Source organism: Physeter macrocephalus, unplaced genomic scaffold (assembly GCF_002837175.3).
Source record: "Physeter macrocephalus isolate SW-GA unplaced genomic scaffold, ASM283717v5 random_168, whole genome shotgun sequence".
In the NCBI taxonomy this organism is placed as follows: domain Eukaryota; kingdom Metazoa; phylum Chordata; class Mammalia; order Artiodactyla; family Physeteridae; genus Physeter; species Physeter macrocephalus.
The window spans coordinates 77,853-100,000 of NW_021145457.1; the positions used below are offsets into that span (position 1 = coordinate 77,853).

The following is a 22,148-nucleotide window of genomic DNA, read 5'->3' on the forward strand; positions in this document are numbered from 1 at the left end:
CAGCCCCAGCCGTTAGCCATGTTTGAGGACAGGTCGTCCCCAGGGTCTGTGGTCTAACTTGCTGGATCTCCCTCGGCCCCATGCTTTCCTTTTCCAGAAACTGCAGCAGAATGCAAAATGAGTAACAGAGACGATGTTCTGTGGGGACATCTTATCATCTTTTGAATTAGGCTCATTTATGAAAATTACAAATCATTCGCAGACTTCTGTGCTTTATAATTAATAACAAACCACTTGCAGTGTACCCCCTAACTTATCAGACCCACCAGTGCGCAAAGGGACATGTGGTTGAGTAGTGCTGCTTTAACCTCATTTCTTTGGCAGAGGTACTTAAACAAAAGTACTTTGCCTTTCCTGGGCCTCAGTTTCCTCACTCTTGTAAAATGAGAGGTTTGGACTAATAGATCACTAGAGTGCTGTGATTGTTTGGGAGAAAAGAACTTTCCTAATCTTCAAGTCAAACAACCAGGATTTGGGAGCATTTCTGCATATTTAGAATCCTTGATTTGCGTTTCGTTGTATTTGTCCATCCATCCATCCATCCATCCACTCATGCATTCATATATTCAATGTTTGCAGTATGCCAAACACTGGAGATACAATATTGAAAAGAGGCAAGACCCAGTCTCCATTATACTCCAGTGGGAGAGATGGTCATCCTTTTTGATGGCAGCTGTGACTAGTGCCCTCACTATGTAGGGCTGTAGAAGGAGATCTGATCCCAGAGGCCAGTCCAGGGAGGTTTCATCGAAAAGTGAAGATTGGGGCTGAGGTATGCAGAGAGGAGCAGGAGGGCTCCAGCTCCAGGAAAATGCACAGATGGGGAGCTCTGTGTGGGATGAAGCTGGAAAGGTAGGCTGGGGGCACAGCTGATTGCAAAGTGAAGCCACCACCGGAGAGTCTTCCCATGAGGGTGACAGGGTCAGGCTTTCATTTCTAAGCCATTGCCCTGGCTGCAGCCTGGAGAACAGAATGCAGGGGCCAGAGTGGGTGGGAGAAGAGGCTGCTGCATTGGTCCAGGAGAGGCGAGGCCAGCAAGTACAGGGAAGCAGGAGACAGCAGGGTCCTGGAGCCAGGCGGGGCTTGATCTTGCTTTGCCGTGGGAGCTCCGCGTGCGAGCCAGATCTGGTCTTGAACCTCTCTGTAAATATTTCTTCATTTGTGCAGTGGGGGGCATCCACTCTACCTGGCTACTGTGTGGATTAAAGGTAATCATAGCTGAAGTGCTCAGCACGGGCTTGGCCTTAGCAAATGCTCAGTCAGTGGCGACTCTCCATCTTGACGATTTTGCTTTATGGTTTTGCTGGTTCCCTTAAAGCCTGGTAGTGCAGGAGCATGCTTGTTTTCCCTCCACCAGCCTCCTTCCTCTTTTGAAGCATTCCTACTTGGCTTGAGTGTGTGTTTTCAGAGCTATTCATTTAGGAACCCATCTGGATGTGATTGTCTCCAGCTAGGATGGTGGGGAGGACATTTTCTGCATCTCCATCCTCTGCTTAGACCTTCGCTGCAGCAAATCACCCCTCCTCCCAGGTCTCTGCACCCCATGCCTCTCCCTTTGTTGGCTGGGGACGTCTGGTCTGCACCGGGGAGGCTGTGCCCTCCCCTCCTCAATTCAAAGGCTGCGCCCACTTTGGGCTGAAAGCCTTCCATTGAGAACACGCTGCCCAGCCCACAAGAGCTTGCCTTTGGATTCTGAGCTGAACCTCCATCCTACACATTGTGATTCAATCTTGAAGCACAAAAGGACATTATGGAAGCTTCCATTAACGCAGAGCCCTCACAGATGAGTTCTTAGAATTTTTCCTGCCCTTGGGCAAATCTGCTCCTGGTGAGTGGCTTTAATCTGGTTTTAAAAATTGGCTTCTGATGGGCAGTCACAGAGATTGCTGGTGCCCAGCTTAGGCGAAATAAACCAAGGCTGGGCCCTTATTTTGAATGGAGTCGTATGCTCACACTCTGGGAGATGTGTTCCTGGTTGCTGTCTCCAAAGACCTGCAGGTTTTCAAGGTGCCCAAATTGAGTGAATTTGTCATCTTGTCCCCAGATGGTCCTGACTTCAGGCAGCCTGAAGGGAAGCCACACTCCTGAGCTAGCAGCTGCTGTCAGAGACAGGACAACAAAGCTGCTTTGTTTGTTTTGTTACCAGCGCAGAGGGGCTGTGTTCTGCGTTTCTTGAACAAGCAGACATAAATAGGAGCGCTTCATTTATGAATTACACACCATTGATCTCATTAGCTACTAAACCGTTTGACACCCTAGTTAAAGACTGGGACACAATTCAGTGTAAAGTGCTTATTAAAAGGAAAATGGCCAGATTCAAGAGTGCAGAGTTTCTGGTTCTGGAACAATCCATTGATTTCCAGAAATGCTGCTCTGCAGAGGCCAGGCCAAGGCACGTTACCTGCACACCTGGTGGTTTCACACATGTCAGTCAGCATGGGGCCAGGGCTCTCCGTGGGCATGTCCGTCCTCATGACCATGTGAGGACTGGAGGGAGTCACATAACTTACCCTCTGAGTTTTCTCTTCTTTGCTCTTGTCAGCCTTGCTTTTGGTCTGAAAATGCTCATCTGGTTGAGATAGTAGCCAACGCTCTCTCTTCCATGTAAAGCACTGATGTCCAATAAATTTCATCCATTATTATTTTCCCAGCTTTTCATTTTGGAAATTTTGAAACCTTAAAAATGTTGAAAGGATAGTACAATAAATGCCCAATATACCTATTGTATTAGTCTGTTCACACTGCCATAAGAGAAGACCACAGACTGGGTGGCTTCAATGACAGAAATTTATTTTTTCAGTTAGGGAATTCCAAGGTTAGGGGGCTGGAGGGTTGGTTTCTGGTGAGACCTTTCTTCTTGGCTTGCAGATGGCACCTTCTTGCTGCATCCGCTCATGGCCTTCTTGTCTGTGTGAGCGACTCCTGGTATCCCTTCCTCTTCTTATAAGGACTTCAGTCTTACTGGATTAGGACCTCCCTCTTATGACCTCACTTAACTGTAATTAACCTCCTTAAAGGCCCTGTGTCCAAATACAGTCACATTATAGATTAGGACTGCAACGTATGGATTTTTAGATGGACACAATTCAGTCCATAACACATATTTCTAAATTTAAACCGAAATGTACTTCATCTTCCCACTATATGCATGTCTCATAAACGAATGTATGTGCGTTGCCCTGCATGGAAAGATAGGATTTTGGTAGTGGACATGCAGAACAGATTCTTTCCTCTGGTCGTATCCAAAACACTGTGGGTCTATGAATATGTGAATATGTGTGTATGTAATAGTTACAAGAAGATGCCATAAATTTTCCTCCCTGTCATAATTTCAAAGAACATGGTAAAAGCCCTAGGAAAACCCATACTTCTGTTAACTTTGCCTTGAGCAATTTCTTTTGAAACTGAAAGATATATGACCGTAAACGTATATAGAATCACAGCTATGTAAAAATAACAAAAATTGCACCCCCTAAAGAGTTGTGTAGGAAAAGAAGGAAATTCACTAGAACACTTCAGGTGGCAAGCATTTTTTCTACATTTTCAAAATTTTGTATTGGCCGTATATTGCTTTTAAATTTAAAAATTACACCTAATTAAAACTATAAAGAATTGAGAAACACAGTCTAACTATGGCATGTGATAAGCTATTTTACAATAACTGGATAGTTGATGATCTATAGCAAGTCCATGACTCTGAGCCATATTCCCCCAAGTTTCCTGCATGTTCACAGTTTTTCTTTACACACTGTACAGCAAAGTGAGTTCAAGCTGAGATACATCTGGGTATGCAGGTAATTCAGCTCCCAGGAATTTTATATGTAGGTCATATGCAGAAATTCCACAGCTAAATAGAATTGATTTGGGGATTATGCCTCACGGTACCACCCGCTGAATGTAAAGAATCAAGTTAACTTTTTGCCAAGAATAGCTCTTGATTTCAAAGCTTGGCTTTGCCCATTTTTGCCTTTTTCCTGAACATCCAAGGATCCCCAGAAGTGTTCAGGACCTCTTTGTAAACTACACAGAGCTCATCCAAATTCTCTCTCATGGTTTATATTTATCAAAAATGTTCTGAGTTTCCTGCATTGTAGACAATTATGAATTAGTTTCCATATTTCCCAGTTCACTACTGACCAGCATGGAAAGCCTCAGATTGAATGTTTGCGATTTTCTGCACTAATTTTTGCAGAGAGTGAGGGCACATGTCATGGTTACAGGAGGGGTGGGGTTGGGGGTGTCTCTTCATGGAGAGGAACGAGATGCACGAGGATGGTGTGTGTTGTGGCCTTTAGTGGGGAGAGGTGTGGAGTGATTCCGCCTGGGCTGTGGCTCTGTCCTTGGCATCCATGAGAACTGATGAGACAATAAATGTTTTCATTGTTGGCAGCGTCGGGCACGGAGGTTCCTGCTCCACTTCTGAAGGTGCTGCCAGCCGGTATCCCTGCATCGTGTCCCCAGAGGTGACTGAGCCAAGGAAGCACCCACGGGAAGCCAGGGGCCAAGAAGATCCTCCACTGCCCAGCCCACCGGAGCCCTGGGAGCAGGGGAGCCCCTTGGCCTCCGTGCCCTTTGCCGAGGGCGCCCCGAAAGGTTGCTTGGCAAGCCCAGCAGCGGAACCTGAAGATTGTCCCCTGGCTCGACACCCCCAGAGGGAACCTTCCCCAAATGCCCCAGGATACGCCCCAGCAGCCTTTGTCCCTGGGATGGACAGCTCTACTCAGCGTAGGGTGGTTGCAATCGCCCCCAGCGCCGGAAGAGAGAGAGGACCGAAGCAAGAAGAGGGGCAGAAACTGTCTTCCTCCAGTTCCATTGACCAGTTGCCGGGAATTTCAGCAGCTTCTCCTCGAGAGCCGATGAAGGTGCAGCTGTGTGGAGAGGATGGCTGGCCTGGTGGTTTTGAGTCCCAAGGGAAAGAGGCTGCAGGTGGCTTTCCCCTGCCAGAGTCTGGGCGGGGAGCCCCCATGGCCCCTGCTGCAGCCCAGCCAGGCCAAGAGAGCTCAGCCGGCCTGGAAGAGTCCCCCCCAAAACCCGAGAACCCTACCCCGCAAGCTCCAGCCCCTAAATGCCAAGCGGAGGGGCCGCCTCAGGACTTCACCGATGACTCGGGAGTCCTCAGGGCCTGCCCTCCCAGCGGGAGTGCTTCGGGGGCGACCCAAGGAGCCGAAGCGAAGGTCGCTGCCCGGGAAGGCTGCCCGCGGCAAGTGGGAGCGCATCCGCCGCCCACAGAGCTGCCCTGGGAGTCACTGGGTCCTGCCCTGGCACCGGGGGCCAAGGGCTCTTGGGAGGAGACTCTGGACGCCCCTGATGCTCGGGGTCACTCGCAGACAGGGAGGCAAGGAGCCGAGCCCCGTCAAGCTGTCTGTGTGACGGCAGGTGACCAGCCCGAGGGGGGCCTGCTTGTGAGCCCCGAGCCTGCCCCACACGCAGCGACTGAGGAAACGGATCCAGCTTCAAGCCTCACTTCACAGCCAGCTGCTCGGGCCTCTGCTGCTGCAGAACAGCCCAGAGAGATGATTTCCGGTGCTGAGAGGCCTGTTCTTACAGATCTGGCTAAACAGCAGGCAGAAGCAGGGCTGGCAGGACAGGAGAAGCACGCATCAGACCTCGGAGGTGAGGGAGAGGGTCCAGAAGGGGGCCCCAGAGAGGTTCCTGCTCCTTCACCCCCGGAGGAGAGGGAAGAGCTCTGGAATAGGGAGCACAGCCACGAGGTCCGACAAGGGGTCCTGCCTCTTCCCCCTCCTGGTGCATCAGATGAAAGTGCCAGAAGGTCACTGGGGCCAAAGGCTGAAGCCAAAGCCCCTGAAGGTCCAGCTGTGGCTAAGGAAAGCAGACTACCTGGGGCCGACCCTAGAGGACAGGAAGCAGCCCCAGAGCCACTTGAGGGTGCAGATCCTGGGAACCTTCAGGGAGAGCAACCCGAAGCCTGTGGCTGCAAGAAGCCTGACCCAAAGGGGGAAAAGGATGAGGTTTCACAGCTAACTGGCGATGTGGGGAGCAACAGCCTTCCCAGCGTGGCCTCAGCACAGCCACTCAGAAAGGAGGCCCCCGGGCACGTGGACAGGCCCGGCTCTCCATCAGAAGATGCAGCTTGGAGCTCGGCGGCCTGGGGGATGATGGGAGAAGCCCAAGTGGTCCATGCATCTGCTTCAATGCACCAGCTCTACGAGCAGGATCCCATCCCACCCTCTGGGCCGGATGGAGCCGGTAAACACGTTTTTCCCCAGGGAGCTGTCTGGGAGGGGCCAGGACTGCAGACCAAGTATCCTGACACCTTTCAGGATGTGGGGGGATTGGGAAGAATGGACCTTCTTCCTGCTTTAGAATCAGAGAAATCGGATTTCCTGTCGACTCCTGCTACAGAGGTCGTCCCCAAAGCCCAGGAGGCGGAGGGCAAATCTGAAATAAAGACGAGGAGCCACCCATCCGCGCAGAGGCCCAGCAGCTGTGAGGGGGAGGGCTTGCGGACACCACCCCACGCCTATGGGCTGGGGCGCGATGCAGCTGGACAGGAGGTCCACACCGATGGGCTCCCTCCCGCTGAGGAGGAGAACTTGGCAGCGGACAGTGGGCTCGCGACCCTCAGCCTGGAGCAAGATCAGCAGGAAAAGCTGTCCTGCCCGGGGGACAGCGGGATACGAGTAGCTGCATCTGGGAGGCCCTCGTTGTATTCTGAGAACCGTCTCCAGCAGCCCCAAACGGACCCAGAAGCATCCATCCCTGAAACGCTCAGGGAGAAGTCCCAACAGTGCGAAAGCGAGAAAGAGACTTACCCAGGTGATGCAGAGTTTAAGAACCTGGGTGCAGATTCTCCCCAGATCCACATACCTGTGGAACCTCGGGAAGATGTGCGCTTGCCCGCTCAGGGAGCAAAGGAACAGGCTTCTGAATCAGAACGTCAAAGTGAGCTCCCCAAGGGCAGTCTGTCTGATGCTCCAAGTTCAGCTCCCGGGCACACAGTTCCGGAGCCAGCCCCAAAGAGACGGGAGTTGTCTACACTAGGGGGGAGTGGGCAAGAGGGAGAATGCAGTGGCAGTCAGCTGTCCAGGGGCCCACCTCCAGCAGCAGACACCTCACAAGACTCTTCTCTTGCACACAGCTTGAGCAGAAAGGAAAGTTGCTGTGCTGGACAGGGGCCAAACAAGTCCCAGCAGGAGCTGGTTGATGGGCGGAAAGCTGGCAGCCAGCATGAAGAGGCATGTCTTGGGGATGCAGGCATTTCGGAAGCAGCTGACGCTTGGCCCCCGCTCCAGGACTTGGGTAAGACGGAGAGGGCAAGTGGGAACACAGTGGGGGCCCCGCCTTGTCGGCCTGATTCAGTAGCTCTCCTGAAGGCAGCTCGCTGCCCACCAGCTCCAGCACCTGCCGGCCCCAGAGTCACAGCCACCCAGGAGGCCCCAGAGAGAGAGGCCGGTGACGAAACCCAGGAGGGCAGGCGGCAATCAGGGTTAGCCCCACAGAAGGAAATGGAGCGTCCCACTGCCACGGATGCAGAGGCCCAGAAGCTTCTTGAAAGTTTCCCATCAGCCGAGGATCAAGGTGCGGGTGGTGGAACTGCTGAGATTGGTGGGAACGCTGACGGAGGAGACCTGGGGACACAACGGGCTCCGGGGGAGCCAGGAGAAGCTGCTCGGAGTGGTGGCTTCCTCCCAGCAGAGCAGTTTCCCTCCCCTGGGGAGGAAGCTTCTACCTGTGCCCTAGGTGAGCCCTGCCAAGCTGAGCAGCCCTTCGCCAGCTGCCAGGATGCCTTGCTGCCAGCCAGAGAGCTGGGTGGGATTCCCAGGAGCGAGGTGGATATTTCTGCAGCCCAGGCTGTCCCTGACCCAAAGAGGCTCCTGTCGTCCAGGCCACCAGAAGAGGCTGCCCCTGACACTCCTTACCTGCACGTGGAGGGCACTGCCAGGAAAGGGGCAGAAGACAGTGGCGTGAAAGCTGTTTCACCTCAAGGCCTCAGAGCTCCTGGTGAAAGCCCTTGTCCCACACGGGAGACCCTGCTTGTCTTGGAAAATGCCTCCTCCACGAAGGTACCGTGTGGCTCCCCTGCCTTCCTCTGGCAACCAGGAGCTGCAGGTGAGGAAATCTCTGCCGTGCCAGCCAGCAGCGGAAGCCCCCAAGCTGGGACCTCTGAGGGACCTGTGGACTCCGTGCCCTACCTGGACAGGGTGCCACTTCTGGCCAAGGGTAAGCAGGCCACAGAGGAGCAGAAAGGGTCAAGAGCTCCCGGGGCAAGTGCCAAGCCCAGTGACCTTTCAGCACACCTTGCCAGTGAGGAGAGCACGGCAGGTGATGCAGCCAGGGAGAGAGAGCGCAGTGGGGAGAGGATGGCAGACCCTTCCGAGGATCCCAGGAAGGGAGCCTCAGCCGGTGTAGACGCAAGCTCCAGGCAGACCAGTATGATCGCTGGGCTCCCTGACTTCAGGGAACACATCACCAAGATCTTTGAGAAGTCTGTGCTTGGAGCCCTGACCGCCGATCGGCCCCAGAGCACACTGGGAGAAAAGGCAGGAGCTGGGAAGAGTGTGATGGCCAAGGACCTCGCCACGCCAAGCCCAGAGAAGCTTCCAGATGGGACTCGAGGAGTGGCCATCGCCCCTCTCCCCACCACTCCTGCCGGACTCTGGGTACAGTCAAAGGAGAAGCAAGAGCTGGCTGTAGAGGCTGAGATTTCTCGTCTGGGTCCCCAGGATCCAGCTCCAGAAAAGCTGCCGGGGCCGGCATGGCCAGCTGCAGAGCAGAGCCTGCCAGGTGCCAGTGTGGGGAAGGAAATGAGCGGGCCTCCACAGACGCTGACAGAAAGCAAGAAGCCAGAGGGGCCTGGGGAAGGCTGGCCGGGGCTTGGGAGCCAGGCCCCCTCACAGCAGGAAAGCGGCCGGCAGGAATCAGCTTCGGGTGTGTCTTCACAGGTGACCTCTCCAGAGATTCCCGATGCTGGCTGGCAGGTGGCTCCCCAGAGCCGTGGAGAAGGGGACGCAGTTCAAGACGACAGAATTCCTTCTGGAAAACAGCACCAGGAAACATCTAGCCGAGACAGTCAACCCAGAGAAGATGGTGCCCAGGGCTTTTCTCACCCAGGGGCTCTGGGTGACATGTCAGTGTCCACCTCTGCCCAGGGAGCATCTTCTCCCCATGGGAATGTTCCGACTGTGGCCGAGGCCATCAGTGAGGCCTGTACCCCAGACACACTGAGGGGTGAGGGGAGGCATGGAGGTGCTGCTGGGATCTCGGAAACACAGGACGCCCTGGGCACCCAGAGCACCCTGGAGCCACCAGCTGGGGAAGTGCTGGATACTTCCCTGGAGCCCGGCTTGGGAACAGAAGCTGCTAGGGAAGCAGAGGGTGACGTCACGTTGAGCACGGCTGAGACCGGGGCACGTGTGTCTGCCCACCTGCCTGAAGCAGGTACTACGAGAATGTTCTCTGGTGCGGCTTGTGCCTCGGCTCTGCCGGGAAGCCGTGGGGACCCAGGCTGCTGTGAAGGGGCTCCGAGGATGCAGGCCGCAGCCGCCCCGAGCGGGGACAGCCCGGCCGGGCACCCGCAGGCTGAGGAGCAACCCGGGCCTGAGCTCCCCGCTCCTGCTGGGGATGGGAAGGTGCGTGTCTCCTCACCTGCAGAACCTGACGAAATTCGAGACCTGGAGCTGCAAAGCCTGGATCCAGAGGCGCTAGATGCTGAGAGGTACTTAAAAGAATACATTCCTATGGGGATATGGGGTCAGCCTCAAAAGTGGTTCCCACTTGGTTTTAAAAAGTCAATCAAAGAGATGGGTGGTTTTAAGAAGGTAAATTTTCCATATCTAGTTGTTTAAATTTACCTGCTCACAATCTCTGGGTGTGCTGTGATTCTGAAAAAAATGTGAGAAGTGGTTTGGAGGCCTGGGAGCTGTCTGTTTAACGTGTCTCATTCCTCGCCTTGTGTTCTTTTAATTCTTCTCACTGAAACTGTTCGCAAAGCATGAAATGTTTACAGGCTGGCAGTGCGCTATAAGGTCATAGGTTATGGTCAATCAGAAGTTTTCCTGGAGTCCAAATACATCTGCTTTTGAATCTGGATTTATTTATGCAGAGTTACGCAGAGAGACCTAAATGATCCCAAAGCATCTCAAAGCCATTTGCTGCCTGAAGCTAATTTTTTCTAGAGATTTTGGTGAAGTAGACACTTAAAGCTTTAATTAGGAAATGGGCTTTTCAGTAGGACATGGAGAAAAATGCCTTTTTTAATATTTATTGCTTCTTTTACCTTATCCCAGAAAGAGCTCTGGGCCCGGCCCATCCACCTTACCTTTGGTTCCTGAGAAGGATTTTCCAAATGTCATGGGCGAGGTCATTTCAGACGAGACCAGAAGTGCGGCAGGAGCAGAAAGGTCAGTGAAAAGGTAGCAGCCTTTGGAGAACCATGATACGTGCCTTGGCAGAGACATGCTGGATGTTTTGCGAAGGAGAGTACTGCTAATATATGAGTCTTTATCTAAGAAAGAAACACCTAGTCACTCCCGTTCTTTATACAGGTAAAGCAGTGCCTAAGATAACTACGAGCTCCATTGCTGTAAAAGGAATTGAGTGAGTTGCTTTCATGTCTGAGCTTATCTTTGTTTTCCTTAACAGCTTTATTGAGATGTAATTCACAAAGCATATAATTTGCTCATTTAAGGTGTACAATTCAGTGGCTTTTAATATATCCACAGAGTGGTGCAATTATCCCTACGGTCAATTTTAGAACATGGTTATCCCCCCAACAAAGGAAGCCTGAGCCCCTTAGACAGCACACCTCATGTTTCCCAACCCCCTGAGCCCGACACCTCCTAATCTAGTTCATTACCTTTTGAGGCAAATGGGCTCAACTTTGCCCTAATCTCAAGCAGGAATGTCTAATCACCAGCAGCAGTCACACCCCTCTCAAGATTGGGGGGGGGACAAATGATAGATGCAGCTGTGAATCCCAGACCTTCACACTTTGCAGCGTACCTGCCTGTTCTTTCCTAAGTGAAATGCCACCCTGTTGCACAGCAGCAGCTGCTGGGAAATTTCATCCTTTGCGGGAGAGGGAGATACTGTGGCAAAGACACATTCTGACCAAGCTGTGCAGCATCCTTCGATCTTTGGCTCTTCCAGAGCTCTCCACGGGTATGTGTGTGTGTATGTGTATGTGTGTGCAGGCACACGCGTGTGTGAGCGGGGCGGGGTTGGACTTTAAATTAGTACCTGTGGCTGACCAGTGTAGCCTACCAAACAGCTGCAGGCATTTTGTAAATGATTTGTTGCATATTCTGCACATGCTGAAAGAATTCACGATCACCTGTTTTTCGAGTCTGAGCACTTCCGCCCACACCCAGCTGCCTTTCCTGCCCGTCGAGGGCGACTCTCATAACCCTGGGCCAATGAGATACGGACGTTGCTGCCGAGACAGATGCAGTTTTAATCTGCATTGGACACTTGTCTCCACTGCTGACTTAGCACAAAATTCCCTGCAGCCCCTGCTCGTATGTATTTTTGACATCTCCAGTTAAAGTGTAGGAAAAAATGTCTAACTGGAAAATCCTCCCCTCCCCTCCCCTCCCCTCCCCTCCCCATAACTGTCATATTAGCTCCTTCTTCAGTCCCTGGATGTTTTATCCCCTTCTTGGAGAACAAGAAGATCTCAGGACCAGGCATATAGTAGTAGTTCAATAAGTATTTCATGGCTCTTTGTTTTAATCACTTTAAATTTTAAAATTATAATTTCTAAATTAATATTAGAAAATTCGTAAGGTATAGAAGAGTATAAAGAAAAAGAGAAGAATCCACAACCACACCAACTAACGATGACTGGTGTTTATTATGTTAGTGTCGCCTCATCCACTGTTTTCTCCTGTTTAAATTCTGAGTCCTTTTTTTCTGCTGCCATCAGAACTCTTTGCAAACATAAATCTTAGTGGCTGAAGTAGTGTGACTTATCACAGTTTACAGAGCAGTAGACATTTACATTATAATGGGTGTTCTGTGCACTTTGTGTAGCTGGTAGACTTTTAGATTCTTGAGTTGTGCTGTCCAATTTGGCAGCCACTGGTCACATGTGAATGGACGTGTGCTGTAAGGGTAAAACACACCCCGGAGGTTGAAGATTTAGTGTGAAGAAAAGAATACAGGGAATTCCCTGGCGGTCCAGCGGTTAGGGCTCTGCGCTTTGAACTCGGATCCCACAAGCCGTGCAGTGCGGCCAAAAAATAAAGAATACAAAATACATCGTTAATAATTTTTATACTGTTATACGTTAAAATGATAATATTTAGGATGTACTTGGTTAGAATATGTTACTGAAATTAATTTCACATTTTTTTCTTGTTTTTAATGCGGCTATCGACCTTTTAAAATTACCTATGTAGCTTTTGCATTCCGGGCTTGCATTTGTGGCCCCTGGTCTACTTCTATTTAGATCACTGGGCTCCAGAACCTGCTTTGCCCTGGTCCTTGAAGGAAATGAGGATGGAAAAGGGCTGACCTTTCCTGTGCTTTGGGTTCTTAGGAAAAAGGCCTGCCACTCTCCTATTGGCTGAGGATTTCCAGAAAGAATTCTGAATGGCCCCTCCCCTCCAGCTTGCCAGGTGGGGCGACCTCTGTCTCCCCTCCCTCGAGGGGAATTACAGGGGCAGCAGCACCTGACTAAATGGACCCCAACAGATTCCACTTTATACTTAGTAGACAGTCCAAGGTCTCTGGAAGGTATAGACCAGCTCTGTCCAATAGAAATAGAACATAACATAGCACAGGGAGATCAGCTCGGTGCTCTGTGACCACCTAGAGGGGTGGGATAGGGAGGGTGGGAGGGAGACGCAAGAGGGAAGAGATATGGGAGCATATGTATATGTATAACTGATTCACTTTGTTATACAGCAGAAACTAACACACCATTGTAAAGCAATTATACTCCAATAACGACGTTAAAAAAAAAAAGAAATAGAACGTAAGCCATAAATGTAATCCTAAATTTTCTAGTAGCCATATTCAAAACTAAATAGAAACAGGTAAAATTAATTTCAATAATACATTTTATGTAACCCAATATAACACAAATATTATCATTTCAACATGCAATCAATATATAAATTATTAATTTGATATCCTACATTCTTGCTTTCATATGAAGTCTTTGCAAGCTGGGCTGTATTTTGTACCCACAGTGCGTCTCAGTTTGGACCGGCCACACTCCAAGCCCTCAACGGTTCCACATGGTGAGTAGCTGCCCTCTGGAACACCCCAGTTCCTCACAGAGCTCTCACAGCTATCGAATGATCCAGAAGGCCAAGCCTTCCCATGGTGACCCTCATCTCTCAGCCCAGCAACTTCATTCCTACTTTAACACAACGTAGGGAATGCTTCTTTGCCTTGGGGGTAGGCTCAGTAGCTCCGGTGGACCTTTCACCAGGAGGGAGCTGTGCCGTGGACCTGGGCAGGCCTCAGAGAAAGTGTGGCCAAGGTCAGAGGAGCGCATCCTGGGAACAGGAGCTGTTGCACGTGAAGGTGAATTTTGGCAGCGGTCTGGGGGAGGTTGGGTGGCCACACTGAGGCAGACACTGCCAGGAGCTAGGGTGTTGGTGAAGTTTGGGTTCACACCCAGCTGTGCACCTTCCAGGTTACATACCTAACCTCGGTTTGCCAATCTGTAGAATGGGGAGGTCACAACTCTATTTGCCTCGCTGAGTTGCAGTGAGGGCTGAGATAACTGATCAAACGCAATTCCAGTGCATTCCAGCCCCTGGCAGGGGTTAGGTTTCCTATTACAGTTCTGTGGGATGGGCTTTTCTCCTGCAGTGGACTGAGTGGTAACTGTTCGTCTTCTTGAGGTTGAGGTTCCAGCCCGGCCATCTTTCTTTTCCAGGGCTGACTTCCTTGTCTGTTAAAATGTCTTCATGGCTGAGAGAGCGAATTCTTTCTTAGCCCCTACTGTGTAGCCCACAGCGATCTGCTTCAAGTTAAAAAATTTTGAGATCTTGTTTTATTGTAAAACTTTATGTGTATCTTTTATTGTGTACCATATCATATTGTATTTCAACATAAAAATAATGCTTTGAGTTGCCACGAGAAGAGCAAAGCAAGTCAAAACCATATTTTCTACTCTCTTGGTTATCAGGTGACGTGCTTCTGTTGAATCTATTGAATTTTGAGATTCTGCTAACTTGAGTGGAGCTGATACCACAGATCAGATTCAATATCTAAGAAATGTCTCTTTTCTGTCTTGGTGACAGGATAGTTTAGTGACCCAATCTCATATCCAGGTAGATGCAGGGAGCACAAATATTTTGCTGCTTAATTTCCCATCTTTTGATGTCAGATTGGCCCTGCTGGTGGATGTGCTGTGGGTATCTTGTGGCTTTGCTCACCTCCACCCAAGGGGTACATGTACACCCAACTCCAAGAAATAGGAGTCTGTGGACAGATGGCTTGGCTGTGGATTTCTATATACAACGACTGTCTTCAGTGGATGGAAAGTCTAGAATTTGGCATTTTGCTTTCACACCACTGATGGTCAGATGTGTAGTTCTGAATCCATCGTGGACATCACCAAGCTTGTTTCTGCTGAATATTTATTTAAAGGGGTCTCTTTTTTTTCCATTTGGGGAAATGGTTGGAAAGGTATCATTTTCAATTACTAGTGCATTTGAGAGAATTAAACTATTCCCAGGTGCTTTGGGTCTTGGCGTACACCTAGGCTAAACCACGAAGGGCAGCTGGGCTGAGGCGTTGACGAGTAGAAGGAGGAAGCAGCAGGGGGCAGCCGGCATCTTGTCCAGGAAGCCCCGGCTGTGCTCAAAGGCAGGGCTGGAGCGACTTCCTGCCCTTCCCCCCACTGGGTCTGTTTCTTCCTTCTCTCTCCTCCTCCTTCTAAAATTACCAGCTGTGACACCATGTTTTTGAGTTTCAGAATAAGGTTTTGAGGAGGGCTACAGCTGTATACATTAAGGAAAAGAAAAGAAGCTACCAAGCCTAGGTCTCTTAGCAGATAAAGCCAGGATGACAGGTCCTGGTCCCCACCCCCACCCTTCTGGGTTTGATTTTACATTACATTGCTTGGATTACTTTAAACTTCCTTTTGAGAAGTATTGGGCTATTACAGGGCTATTACAGAGCTACAGTGCTGACACTTCTTTCCCTCGGAGCAATTTTCTTCCCCAAAGGGAGACATGGAGTAAGATGGAGGGTTTATATCCCAGAGACCTCTTACTGGCTGTGTGATGCCTTTTGGAGAAGCTGCTTAACTTTTCAATCCTGTTTCCATATCTATAAAATGGGAAAAATAATACTTCCTTGTTAGGGTTGGAATTAAGATTAAAATGGAATGTTTCCAAAGCCACCTAGTATAATGCCTGATATATGGTGAGTCTAAAATACAAATGGTAACCACTATTATCACTTTAAATGTCTTTATTCAAAAACATCCTGGGGCTTCCCTGGTGGCGCAGTGGTTGAGAATCCGCCTGCCGACGCAGGGGACGCGGGTTCGTGCCCCGGTCCGGGAAGATCCCACGTGCCGCGGAGCGGCTGGGCCCGTGAGCCATGGCCGGTGAGCCTGCGCGTCCGGAGCCTGTGCTCCGCAACGGGAGAGGCCACGGTAGTGAGAGGCCCGTGTACCACAAAAAAAAAAAAAAAAAAAACAACAACATCCTGGGAATTAAGCAAACAAAGAAAATACCCAAGGTCTCCCAATGATATAGTAACAGACCCCACAGGAATGGGGAGACATGAGGCTGGCTGAGTCTTTTTCCAGCCGGTTGACCTCTCTATGCCTCTGCTTCTGTCATATGCGAGCCCTACTAACCCTGCTCGGCTCACAGGAGCTTGTTACATGGTTCAAAAGTACCTCAGAACTAACGACTCTACAGATAACGTGGATTTACATCACGATCCACAGCCTCAATCATTGTGAACCATCGTACTGTAAAAGTCAAGGGACCTTTAAAAATGTAGGCTTTATGTTCTGAAGCTTTTGTGTTCCGTAATTAAAACAAATTTTTTTAGAGGTGAATCTGTCCTTGGGAATAATGCCAAGTCACTTTGGAAAGCTGGATTATGAGGCACCCACACCAAAGGTGGCAGCCGCCCTGAAGGCAAGGGGCTGGTTCCCTCCCTCCAGGTGCCTGTGACGGGAACGCCACTACTTTGGTCTAGCCCTTCTGGGTTTCTGAGCCCCTCAGCCCTGAGGCCTCTGCTATGCCACATCTGGATCTGATGCAGGAAGAGCCACTTAAGAATCCCAGGCCTGGGCTTCCCTGGTGGCGCAGTGGTTGAGACTCCGCCTGCCGATGCAGGGGACGCGGGTTCGTGCCCCGGTCCGGGAAGATCCCACATGCCGTGAGCCATGGCCGCTGAGCCTGCGCGTCCGGAGCCTGTGCTCCGCAACGGGAGAGGCCACAACAGTGAGAGGCCCGCGTACCGCAAAAAAAAAAAAAAAAAAAAAAAAAAAAAAAGACTGAAAAAAGAATCCCAGGCCAGTTTCAGGGCAAGGTGGTGATTTTCCAAATGAACGTGTCCGAACTCATCCGCTTCTCTTCCTGGAACCTCTCGTTACCTCCACTGTTTTAGACCAGGATGCAGGTTTGTTTCAGTAGGTGTGACTGAGAAATGGGTATTTTAGACTCTAGCTGGATATCCGGAAGGAAACTTGGGCGCATTCTTGTCGAGACTCGGAATAGGGGTGGGGCGAGGGAGAGCTACCTGACGGCAGAACTAGAATCAGATTCTGGCCCGTGACGACATGCTTCCCCTTGATGCCTGAGCTGAACCGAGGACCTGCCCCAGGGCATGGGGCCATTCTTCCCAGCAACGCGGCCCCAAACCTGCTTCTAGGCTTTAGAGAGAAGACTGTAGAATTGAGTTCTGTTGTGTGAGACCAGCATAGGCCTGGAGGTCTACAGATAAGTTCCAGGCCGAGTTCTAGTTCTGTGACCTTGGGGGCATCACCTTTGATGAAACTGTTTACCCACCTGTAAAGTGGGGGTATATAATACCTAGGATTAAACGAGCCACTTTATTTAGAGGGCCCAACACAAAATAAGTATCCAGTGTAAGTTCCCTTTCACTTATTCCTCCTTCTGGGCCAAAGTACTTCCACGTCTAGCATCTTATTTCCGCCTCACCTCAACCCTTAGTAGGTACCACTTGTGTGCCCCTTGTGCAAAGGAGGAAGAGGAGGCCGGGACAGGTGACATGGCTTGCTCAAGGCCAGTGGCTTAATGAGAGTTAGGGCTGGGGCTGGAACCTCTCTTCTGGAGAGTTCTTCAGACATCTAATCCATGTTTGGATCCCTGATCAGTAACTTATTAGCCAGGGGGAATCTTGGGGAGGTTATTCTCTAAGACATTCTGTCCACTGGAGCTTTCTACGATGATGGAAATGTTCTGTATCTCCGCCATCCAGTATGGCAGCCACTAGCCACGGGTGGCTGCTACACACCTGAAATGAGGCCACTCGAAAATCTGGGGCTGGTTTCAGGGTTAGGGAGGAACTGAATTGTGAATTTTATTTAACTTTGATTAATTAAAACTGCAATTGAAATAGCCACGTGGAGTAGTGGGCTCTGCATGGGACAGCCCGACCTGAAGACGTCGTTCCTTCATGTGTACATAAGAGATGAAGCGTCCCCGTCGGCAGCTTGGATTCCGAGAGGTTCTGTGTGAAGCCCTTGCAGAGCTCAGATGCCCAGTGGTACTCAGTGAGCCCTGGGTTCCTCCTTGCCACCCCTTGGCTCTGCCAGTGGGAAAGTCAGGCAGCTGTGCCTCCAGAGTGGAGACTGGGGTGTATTCATGGCACAAGTGCCTGGCAACACGGACCAGCAGGAGGCGTCTCTCTGGCCCCTGAACCAAGGATGCTCATTGTCGGGCCGGCCGGAGGCCTTGTCTCAGCCGGTGCAACCTCACACCCAGGCCTGGTAAGGAGGCCCGGGTAACCCAGTCAACTGGCTCCAAACACTTGATCTAGAACTCTCTGTGCCTACCCATCCCCACTGGCCACATCTGCAAGGGTGCCCATCCGGGCTGGGAGGGAGCTGACATGCCGTCTCTGTACCGATCTTGTCCCAAGAAGCGGGCAGGGTGGGAAAGAAGCTTACCGTGGTGGGGTGTGCAAGGTCAGAGGCCCCAGCTAACTGCACCTCGGCCTCCCCTTTCTTCTCAAGCATGTTAAGTCGTCAGGTGTTAAATATTTTAGCAGCCTGCTGATTCAGAGGTAGACCGAGCAAGTGTTTCTCTGTTTCCAGGGAAGGCACTGTAACGGGTCTGATTACTGAGACTTTTGATGCCTTTTCCTTTGGTAGGGTGGTCAGAGGGTGTCCGGGAAGAAAAACCTCAGGGGAGGGGTACACCTGTGCCCTGGGAGTGGGCGGGGTGCGCAGAGAGAGGACCGCAGTGTGCAGTGGATGCGGTCAGCGCTGAGTCCTCAGGCCGGGAGCAGCCGTAGGTGGAGGGAAGCAGGGCCCCGCGAGGGAGGGAGGGAGGGCAGGGAGGATGGGGGGAGGAGGCACCAGACGTGAGGCTGACGGTGAAATCAGGCTGGAGGGAGGGGAGCGTTAGGTCCTGGAGTTCAAATCCTGATCCCCCGCTCTTGGGCCTTGCTGGCTGATCGGGTCACTTCTCCAAGCCTCGGCTTCGTCACGGACAAATGGGCCAATGATGTCTCCTGGGGCTTAAAGGAAGGTTAAAGGTGATTAGAGGAGGCAAGATACAGAGTACCGTGCACAAGCCAGCTTTCCATAGCCAGGAGCTGTGACGGCAGAGCTGCAGACAAGGTCCCTGAGCGGCAGGGGCTCCTGAAGACAGCTCCATCCCCACAGCGGGCTCAGGCCCCCAGCAAATGTGTAGCCAGGCCAGGGGCTTAGAAGGCCAGCCAAGGTCTCCCCCTCAGGGAGGAGCTAGGACACTGGGCACCCCTCCTCCCTTGGAGAGAGGGTTGGGGTGAAGGGGCAGGTGGGCAGTCGGTGGGCAGGCACTGCCGGGGAGCGATGCGTGCGGTTTGCTGACACCAGCCGGGTGCTCAGCACCCTCCCTCCGGAGGGATCGGGGGGTTCACCGCCTCCTGCCACTCACTGTGTGCCTTCACGCCTTTGCCAAGCGACTGCACTTCCTTCCCCTCCCCGCGCCGCCGTGTCCTCTGACTCTAGATCAGGAGGTGGGTGTCATGAGCCTGAACTCTCCGTCTAGAAATATTTGGTGGGACACATGGTGACGGTCACCTCTATAGAAAGTGGGTGTCGGCCTGTGGCCAAGAGAAGAAGTCACGATCTTGTTTCTTTAGGAAGGTTAGATTTGCAGATGCAGCTCTTGGTTACCCAGCACCCGATACTCTGCGTGGAACACAGTGGGCGCTCCGTGAGCCTTTGCTGAATAATTCATCTCAACTCGCTATCTGTTGGAGGCTTTCTGTCCTGGAAAACCAGGCCAGGTGGTACTCCAGAGGCAGATGGCCAGGTCTAACTTCTGGATCTGCCATTAGACTCTCCAACCTCGAGCAAATTCCTTAGCTACTCTAAGCCTCAGTTTCCTCACCTGTAAAATGTGTATAATGCTAGGATCCACTACAGACAGATATTAGGGAGATCACATAAAAATAATGTGTGTTAAAAGCTTAGCCGAGTGCCTGCCTGGCATGCAGTAAGGACTTAAACATCAGGGGTAATTTTTGTTATTACTGCTGTTTTTACTACTATCATCATTTGAATGATAATAATGCTATTATTCAGGCAGGTTACTAGTAACCGTTTGTGCTTTGACACAAGGGCTCGTTGAAATTTGCTGAAGTTCATTTGCATCTCCCCTGGATTCTTTGGAAGGTGTCATTACCCATTAAAGCTACTCTGGAACTGTGGCTGACAGCCTCCCCGCTGGAGTGGCCCTCACTGTTGCAACATTGTATTTGATGCAAGGTCAAGCCATCAGGCACACGTGGGGAATGCCTTCTCTCCCTTGGGGAAGCTAGGGCTTTGTGGTTAACCTCTTGCCAAGAATGGCTGCAAAGAGGCTGAAACCTAACATTTGTGGCAGGGATGGAGCGCCTGTGGGGGTGAGCCCAGCCGAGGCTGCACCAGCGGAACGCAAGCTCTGAGTGTGTCTTATGGGTCAAACTGCCCGACGACTTAGTAAGACGTTTTGAGCTGCTAGCCCATCCCAGACTCCTAGAGGAAGGGGCAGGGATGAAAGTTGTCTGGCCGCCTGACTTCCAGATGCTGTAGCACAATAGCTGGTGAAGGAGACCCCCTCCTGGCAGGTGACCAAGCGGCTGGTATTTAAGTGGGCGTGGCCAGAGTTGTCAGAAAGTGAGGATTTGGATGAGGGGAGAGTGCCAAGCTTGGGCTTGAGGTCTCGGTTTAGGCCAGACTGCCTTTCAGGGCCCCCTTTGAAGGATGTCTGGTGCAGAGTCCCTGGCTCCTGAGGCCTGGTAGCGGGGATGCTCATCCTTTGAGACAGGTACCACCCATGTCTGGCTCAGGCATTCTTAGTCCTGAAATAACTGAACCAGAAGGATCTTCAGGCTCCTCACTTTACAGGTGAGAAACTTGAGACCTCGAGAGGGTGTGTGACTTTCCGTAAGGCCACACAGCTTGTCAGGGGGCCGCTGGTCTGACTCGTATTGAATAAAGTTCTTCTGGCCTCGAGACCAGTGCTCTTTCCAACAAATCCACTGCCATTCTAGTGAGCAGGCATCACCTTTCCTGTACACGGCAAGCACCCCAGGTGGGCCTGGTATGGACTGACGTTATAGATTGTTTTCTGGAGGTGGTGGTAGTGGTCTAAAGTAATCTTGTCCTTGGGTTGTATCCAAGAAAGCGGCATATGCAGGCTTCCTCCAGCTATTTTGCGAAATGAGTTAAACTGCAGCCTCTGCACTCTGCTGACCCTGGCTTTCCTCTGATTGTGGCCAGTACCATTTGCAGTAGGATTGCAGGAAAACCATTATGAGGAGCTGGTGGGACAAGAGCTTGCAGATTCTCTAATTCACCAGGATTCGGGGAGTGTGCAGATACTGGTGGGGGAGGGAAGTCTGATTAGAGGTAACTCAGGAGAAAGTTCTGCTGAAACTTGAGTTCACCTCCTTCTAGCCCAGTGTGTCTATGTGAGCAGTTTGCTGAGGAAACTCTCAGACGATACTGCAGTCCGTTTCAGGTTTCTTTACAAACAGTTGGGCCACGAATCCTTGGGAGATAAAACACTCTTGATGATCACTGCAGGGTCTAGTTTTGCTTTTGCACGAAGATGGGAAGCTTATGTTAGAAACCACCAGGCTCCCTGGTGAGCCGCTGTTTGTACCTCTTCTGTGGTTCATACTCGATCTTCGGTGGAGAGAAATTATTCTGTAGAAATGGCCTCACCCGGGAGCGGTGCCATTTTTGCCTTTCAGAAACCCCCTTTGCATTTTGCACCCGGGAACTATAACTGACCCAAATGGGACAGTGTTACACTTTCCTGCTTCTTCCTGGGAGTCCTGAAAAGCCACTGGCTCACAAGTCTAACGAAGGGCATGTTATGTCTTCTCTTCTAAATTCCTTTTCCTCTGGTATAAGAACTGGAGAAATGTGTAAACGCAGAGGCAGGCCCAGACTTTAAAGGCATTAGCGGCAGGAACTCCAGCATGGTGGAGAGATGCTGGCCAGCCTCAGACACCCTTGTCCTTGGGTGACCCCTCTGCCTGCCTTGCCACGCCCCCTACTTCTCCGCCCTCTGGGGAACCGCACTCTGGTTCATGAGACCATAGAGGCTCAGGCGAATGTAGTGCCTGTGAAGCCTTCTCAACCCTCCAACTCCCCAGGAGTACCCCCGCCCCCGGCCCTGCCCAAGAATTGAGAGTTCTTTCTGTTACCTGACCACAATTTTAAGACAGAAGCAAATGTATTACAGTTCGTATAGGATTTCACACTTTGCAGAAGAGGTTGGGTGTTTTCAGCTGGACAGATCTGGGTTCAAATTTGTCACTTATTCACTCTAGGACATCGGTCCAGTTACTTACTTGCTTGAGGCCTCGGTTTCCTCATCTGTAAAGTGTGTATGAAGTCAGCACCTACCTCCGGAGGACTGTGTGATCGTGTGAGGGAAGTGCTAGCTCGGGACTGGCACAGGCAAGCGCCCAAAATATGTCTGTCTCCGTTTGAGGGTGAGGCCTCTGACGGCAGGGTCTGCGCTGGTCCTAGT

The 22,148-nt window shown here is 51.3% G+C and overlaps 1 protein-coding gene across 25 annotated transcripts in view; it reads left to right on the forward strand.

The window, feature by feature from the left end:
* The window catches only part of LOC114484924 (transforming acidic coiled-coil-containing protein 2-like), an 80,147-nt gene extending 61,707 nt beyond the window's left edge, over nucleotides 1-18,440 (forward strand). For 24 of the 25 annotated variants that reach the window (XM_055082570.1, XM_055082571.1, XM_028484418.2 and 21 more), the window contains 3 exons: nucleotides 4,391-9,676; nucleotides 10,248-10,361; nucleotides 13,155-18,439. In XM_055082570.1, the coding sequence (XP_054938545.1) occupies nucleotides 4,391-9,676; nucleotides 10,248-10,361; nucleotides 13,155-13,209 (5,455 nt within the window). In that variant the 3' untranslated portion in view covers nucleotides 13,210-18,439. Of the gene's footprint in view, nucleotides 1-4,390; nucleotides 9,677-10,247; nucleotides 10,362-10,505 lie in introns of all 25 variants that reach the window. The other variant, XM_055082574.1, reaches the window with a different exon arrangement.
* Nucleotides 18,441-22,148: the final 3,708 nt, after the last annotated feature.